This window comes from Eimeria maxima, genomic scaffold (genome assembly GCF_000499605.1).
Source record: "Eimeria maxima Weybridge genomic scaffold, Emw_scaff347, whole genome shotgun sequence".
NCBI classification, from domain to species: Eukaryota; Apicomplexa; class Conoidasida; order Eucoccidiorida; family Eimeriidae; genus Eimeria; species Eimeria maxima.
The window spans coordinates 23,367-30,376 of NW_013566336.1; the positions used below are offsets into that span (position 1 = coordinate 23,367).

A 7,010-nucleotide genomic window follows, 5' to 3' on the forward strand; every position below is an offset into this window, starting at 1 on the left:
GCTGCAGTGTAGTTGCTAGTGCATTGTGTGTCTTGTGTTAACAGTCTGTCTTTGTCTGTATCTGTCTGCTGCTGCTGCTGCTGCATGTGTCGCTTAGCAGCAGCGGCTAGGTTTCTCTCCTTGCCGCCTGCAGCACAACCTGCAGCAACGTGAGGTGTACAGACACCTCCGTAAGACACAACGCTTTGGCTTCGAGGAGGAGACACTTCCTCTCCTTCAATCTTTTGCTGATTATGCACGACGTAAAATACAACAAGCAATTGTATGTGATTTAAATTAAATCATTTAACTAACAACAGTACCCAACAATACCCTTAGGGGAGCCCTACCGGACTTGGGGGCCCCCCTAGGGACATGGGGGCCCCTCTTAGGGATTAGGGGGACCCTCTGAGGGACTAGCTTTTGTGTCTCTTTCTAGCGTTGCTACTATGTCTGTTTCCTTTGCTGCCCCCCCTTTGTTGGGCTGCTACTGCAGCTGCTGCTGCTTCCCCTGCTGCAGGAAGTGCTGTTTCTCCTGCTGCTGCTGTAGCAGGGATGATTGGAGTGTTTGCTGGTGTGCTGCAGCGCCGAGCAGCAGAGGGAGAGACAGCAGCAAAGAGGCAGGTCCAGCGTCTAGAGGAAGATATAGCGAAAACCCTCAAACGGGTGGGTCTATTAGCCGCTGCTTCTGCTGCTGCTGTTGCTGCTGCTGCGGCGACGGCTAAAAGGAGATTCTAACAAGCCCTCTGCAACACCAGCTACCCCATTAGCGTAGTTCGCTTGAGAGATCGAGGGTTTAGCGTTTAGTGTTTAGGGCTTATGGTTGTGGTGTCTGCGTCAGGCGGAGGAGGCGGGGAGGCTAGGGGAGACAGCTCTTGCGGAGACACTGAATGCGACTGCATCCAGACTGCAGCAGAAGCGTGTGTGTCTCCTAAGCAGCAGCAGCGCGAGCTCTCAGTCACAAGACCTAAGGCCCTGCGATGTGTGCGGTGCCCTTCTTGACGGTATGTCAATGTTGTTGATGCTCCAGTTGCTGCTGCTGCTGCTGTTGGTGCTGTATCTGTTGCTACTGCAGTTGTTGTTGCTGTAGGTACAACAGGATTTGTGGGTATTTGCTGCATACATGCGGGGTGTACGTACAGCTGGATTGCCTGAAACAGACCGACGTGTGGAGGATCACCTATTAGGACAGCGACACCGTGTGTTTGCTGCTATTCATTCTTCTATAGAAGAAATAAAAGAATACCTTAAGAATGCTCCTCCTAAGAGACGCTATACACCCCATGCAAACAGCAAAAATAAGTAGGTGGACAAGGAGACAGAGACACAAGGGACAGAGGCAATCACAGGGAGACGTAGAGAACGAATCGGAAGACAGACGCTTCCTTGGCATAGTCTCTCTTTACTGCCTGACCCCTTGAATTGAGGGTTTACGGTTTAGGGTCTAGGGGCCGCATGCAAGGGGGTAGACGCCTTTACGAGGCTTAAATTCTTAGCAAGCTTGTGTGTCTGCTGCTGTTCATGCTGCTGCTCTTGCTGCTGCTGCTGCTTCTGTTGCTGGTTCTGCCTCTTCTGCTGCTGCAGGATTGTTCATGGTGCAACACCATTTGCTGGGGGGATCTCGCTGAGGTCGTCAGCTGAGAGGCCTGAGCATCCACTCACCGCTTGCTTAGCGCAGCGAGCAGCACTCAAATTGTGCCTACTTAAGGCCAAGCAGCAGCGGCAGCAGCAACTGCAGCAGCACCTGCAGCAACACCAGCAGCAACAGCAGCAGCAACGGCAGCAGCAACAACTACAGCAACAGCAACAGCAACAGCAAGAGCAGCAGCTGCAAAGTGGGAAGCTGCAATTTGACTCGTCTGCAGCACTTGAAGCAGCCCAGGCGGCAGTAGCCAGTGTACTTGCTGCAAAGGGCCTACCGTTTTCGCCGCCAGCAGCAGCAGCAGCTGTTGCTGCACCAGCAGCGGCAGCGGGAGTTTCAACAGTACAGATCAATGTAGAAGCAGCAGCAACGACTGATGCAGCAGGAGATGATGCCACACAGCAGACAACTGCCTCCTTCCCTAGCACCCCTAGTACGTTTACGGACTGTGAGAGGACAACAAGTGGCAGCAGCGAGAACAACAGCAACAATAACAATTTCATCAGCGACAGCAACAGCAGCAACTGCTGCAGCAGCAGAGGCCGTAGGAATAGCAGCTGCAGCGACACCGTCCAGAAGCCGAATGCAGCGTGCAGCAACATGAGTGACGGCCACAACAACAACGTCGACAGCAACAGCATCAACTGCACCAGCAGCTACAACGGCAGCAAGTGCAGCAGCAGCAGTGGCAACGACAACAGAAGCAGCAGCACCTGTGGAGCCGTTGGGAGACGCGGGAAACAGCCTTCTGAGGAGATCGTGCGCTGCGGTGGTGGAGAGTGCAGATCATCCAACAGCAACAGCCGTAGCAGCAGCAGCAGCGGCAGAAGCAGCAGCAGAGAGAGCAACAGCAAACTTGGCAAGCCAGGCCATTTTACGGAAAGCCCTGGTGACAACGAAGAGGTCAGCTGCAGCAGACGCAGCAACATTAAACAGAGCAGCAGCCAGAGCAGCAGCGATGATGGAGATCCGAGCACCAGAAGCACAAGCATAAGCAACGGATGCAGCAATGGAAGCAGGAGGAGCAGCAGCAGCAACAGCAGAAGGTGCATAATCAGCAACAAGCGCACAAGGCAGAGTCACTTCAACGACGATAGTAGCAGACTGAAATGCAGTAGAAGCAGTAGCAGCAGCGGCAACGGCAAGCGTCGTAGCGCACGTGACGACCAGTGCAATAGCGAACGGAGGAGCAGCAGGCACAGCCACAGCAGCAAGAAGTCTTGTAGCAGCACTCAGAATGCCAACTGCAGCAGCAGTAGACGCAGCAACAGCAGATGCAGCAACAGCAGACGCAGCAACAGCAGACGCAGAACCAGTAGGGACTGGCGGTCACAGCGTTGTTTAGCTGCTGAGGATACTGCAGTTAATTCTTCACAACATGTTCTGGAGGCAGATACCGGCAGGTGCGGCAGTGGCGGCAGCAGCAGCAAACGTCGTGGTAGTAAATACCGCAACAGCAGATGTCCTAAGGACACAGGCACGCACAGCAGCAGCAAACGCAAAAGCAGCAAACGCAGCAAAGACGAAGCATCCAGCAGCCCCCGGTGCAGGTGCAACCGTTCTAGAAGAAGCTCCCGAAAAAGAAGTGACGGGGGCAGCAGCAGCAGCAACAGGTATGCAGTTGACAAGGAGAAGCGGCATTCGACGGCGAGCGGCAGAACGGAAACTGAAGGGACACAAAAGCCTCAGGGGGAAGGAACGTCAACGATATCCCGCAGCGGCAATCGCAGCAGCAGGAGCACCAGCAGGAACACCAGCAGGAGCACCAGCAGGAGCACCAGCAGGAGCAGCAGCTGGTGCTCTTGCAGCAGAGCGTGCCGCGACATTGATGAAGGTACAAAAGGGGGGAGAATGCACAGCGGAAGAGGAGCAAAGCACAGCAAATGTAGCAGCAGTAGCAGCAAGAGGAGCCTTGATATATGTGCCGCCAAAGGGTGGATTTTGCTAGTGGGGCTTTGCTGCGATAGCCGACATTCACGGCTGAGGGTGAGGGAGACAGAAGAGGGGGAGAAGACAAGGAGACACCTCCGTTTTCTGTTTCTAAACAGCAATAGAGACATTAGGAGTAGGGGCAGACATAAACAAAAGGCAGAGAAGAGACACAAGCATCACGGATGAAGGAAATCTGAGGACTTGAACTGAAGGCGGACAGCATTAGACGGCGGTGCTTCCTCGAGCCGGCAGCAACACAGACAGCAGCAGCAAATGCAGAAGCGTGGATCTACGGCGCTACAACTCCATCTGCTAGTCGAAGAGGCCGCCATGCTCGGCTGCCTTTCCGTGTAGTCTGTAGCACCAAGACACACAGTCTCCCACAGCGAAAAAGGCAGCAGCAGAGGCAGAAGCAGCACCAGCAGCACTAATAGAACCAGTACAGACAGGGCCCTTCTGGTTCCTAACGCACACATAAACTGCCTGACAATTTTGCTGAAACGTGGGAAACAGAGGCAGTAACACCAGTAGACAACAGCACCTGGTGCTGCAGCTGTTGCAGCACCAGGTGCTACCTTTGCTGCAGCAATCGCTGCGTAGCATGCAGAAAACACACAAGAAAAGGAATGTGAGGCTTGATGAGAACAACGGCGCTGGAAGCGATGATAACGGTTGCATAGGTCACCGCCAGCAAGCACAACCCATAGACCCTAAACGGCATGCCCGAAACCCTAGATATCGTTATATCTAATTACCCGGTAATACCAAGGCAACCTTTAACCATGGCGCCACCAACCCGAGACTTCAAAGTGCTTGCTCTACATTACCACGACAAACATCAATTTTTTGATGGGCGCGAGAATGAACGGTATCCGTACCTCCTATATTCAGTAATCCAAATGTATATCCCTTCTATCAATACCCAGCCTCTTGGCGTGCACAAAAGAAGAAAAAAAAGGACACAAATGACTGAGGCTAGCTGTATTATTCCTGTTCGGGATAGGCCACCCCAAGCTCTAAGCCCTAAGTGTCGGGATAAAACAACCCGACCCCTAAACCCGAACTGTTAGCTTATCCGGCCAAGAAACAGGAGGAAGGGACTGCTTCTGCTGCTTTAGTTGCTATTTACCGTCTGCAGCTGTGTGGTGATCTAGCTGCTATTTAGTGTCTGCAGCTGTCTGGTGCTCTAGTTGCTATTTCCTGTCTGCGTCGGTCTGCCTCTGTCGTTGGTACATGCTACTTCAGGCAGGTGCCACACATCACCGTAATATCAACTGTAGAAATGTCGTCAAATCCACACATCTACGAATGTGCGCTTTTACATAGCAGACAGCTTCACGAAAAGATAAAGAGGAGGAGATAATTTTCGTGCACATACATATCATATTTCACTACTAGGCTAATAAGACAAAGGCAGCAACACACTCGGTTGCAACGAGGAAACTTCCAGACGTGTGAAGACGGTTGGTTTTATCTCCGTAGTTGGTGCTCCCTCGCTTCCCCTTTTAAACTTTTTTTTCGGGGTAGCAGCTCACAATTCCGAAACCCATTTTTCAAATTTTACTCTAGCCCATCAGTCATACTATGATTATGGCGAGGAGTACAAATTTTGCCAATCCACCCATACCACTCGTCATTCTAAGGAGAATGCTATATAACCACCAAACATGAATAAGGTTGGCATTTACACTGTGACAATGATGTGCGTTTGGACACTGTAAATACCAAGCATGTACAGACAGCTTGAGGCTGAACTCAGAATAATTGAAAGTTTTCACCTTCAGACACCATTTGCTCCCTATATGGCTTATCACTTTTCTTAAAGAGTGTTTACATTGTTTATATTTTACACATAAATGTCAAAATGCTTTGCTTGTTGTGGTTGGTAGGGGGTTTCGGAGTGGCGTGTCCAAGCATGGAACACCGGTTGTGGACGTAGCGCAGAAGAATTTAGTATCCATATCACTATTTTCTGTAAAGTGAAATATTATTAATAATTTTCTTTTCTCCACCCACCAATATCAAGGAATTTATTCCCATTGATGGATAGACTAGAGTAGAGAACAACGCACTGAACAGCGCACTCAGTGTAGTGCTCGACACACTACACTGGGCGCTTTGGTTCTCTACCGCGCTCGAGCTATGGATTCAGCGAACTGTACTCCGTGCCTCTTGGCACGCATCTGCCCCTGCTAGGCCACCAGGGGTAGAGGCACACTGAGATGCGGATATGCGCCCCTTTCTTCTCGATCGAGCCGACCTCCTTCCTGGCCCGCAACCAGTTCGGCATGCCAGCGGAACAGTGGGGGGTACGCCGCCCTGACCCCCCGGTGGGGCGAACGTAAGATGCCTTTATTCGAGAGCATAGAGCAGGCGGAACCGAGTGATGGAGTGATGAACCATTGGAATGTGGTTGTGCGCAGTCCCCGCACATGTGGTTATGGGTTATACACGATCGCTAACCGGCAAAAAGGGCTAGCTAGCCTACTCTTGCTGGGTTTCAACAGCAGTGCGATTATATTGGGTGTGAAAAAGTCCTGAGCAGTCCCGCACTTTAAAGGCCAACCGGGGCGATGCCACCTTCAGTCAACTGATGTGGACGCGGGGGCAGTCCAAAATACCGCACCCGGCTGAGGCCATAAATGCCGACGGGACCTACTCGATCGCTATACGACACGGCAACATAGCACCTAGAAATTACACGCGGCCTCACTCTCACCTGCCTTCTGCAGAGGCAATGTGTAGGACAATGCTGAAGTTGTCCTCGTTACTGCCGAGCTATGTGTCTATCAGCAAGGCTTGTGCGGAGACGAAGGGCGTTATGCGTACAACCGGTGCGGATGCGCTCAATCGCGTGCGAGAGGGCGTGCACTGTTTACGTCAAAGTTAGTAGTATTTCCAGTAGTGAATTCCGTGTGTTTCATGTTATTTCATTGTTTTGGTGGATTTGGGGGTTTTCGGTTTCCTGGATGGATAGGCTCCACTGTAGGGGGCCGGCTTACGTCTGGGAAGGGGGGAAGTTGTAGTGCACGACACTACAATAGGCCCTTGAGTTGAGTAATGCGGGTATAAGTCTGAGAGGGGCAAATGTATTGCTAAATGTTAGAAATTAGGATAATTGTTAGAAGAAAGGAGTCGGTAGTACCAATGTTCAGGGGATAGGGTACCTAGGGAGGTGTAGCTCGGTTGGTCCCGTAGGCTAGCTGACGGCAGTCGTAGTATGGATGCAGAATAGACATCGCCATATTTACGAATTAGGGCTTTTAGTTGCTTAATATTCAGAAAAGGGAATATGCGTTATATAGGGCGGACCCGCTATGTAGGGGTCGATCGCGTCGGCACTTGCTTTGGAAAGCTGTTTTTAGGGAAGCGTTGTTTCCTCTCGGTTTGGTTTCTCGGGGTTAGTTTTTGAAATAGCGGCTGAACCCAGTGGAGGTCACCGGTATCATAACTGTAT

General features: G+C 51.5%; 2 protein-coding genes across 2 annotated transcripts; both read left to right on the forward strand.

Annotated features, from left to right (window-relative positions):
* Window positions 1-534: 534 nt before the first annotated feature.
* EMWEY_00029440 (hypothetical protein) lies at window positions 535-3,569 on the forward strand (the record flags this gene model as incomplete). The annotated part of the gene is made up of 5 exons (XM_013481505.1): window positions 535-645; window positions 821-983; window positions 1,122-1,281; window positions 1,564-2,524; window positions 3,015-3,569. The coding sequence occupies 5 exons, from the start codon at window positions 535-537 to the stop codon at window positions 3,567-3,569; spliced, it is 1,950 nt and encodes a 649-aa protein (XP_013336959.1).
* Window positions 3,570-5,775: 2,206 nt separating this feature from the next.
* EMWEY_00029450 (hypothetical protein, conserved) lies at window positions 5,776-6,443 on the forward strand (the record flags this gene model as incomplete). Its single annotated transcript, XM_013481506.1, has 2 exons — window positions 5,776-5,883; window positions 6,099-6,443. The coding sequence occupies 2 exons, from the start codon at window positions 5,776-5,778 to the stop codon at window positions 6,441-6,443; spliced, it is 453 nt and encodes a 150-aa protein (XP_013336960.1).
* Window positions 6,444-7,010: the final 567 nt, after the last annotated feature.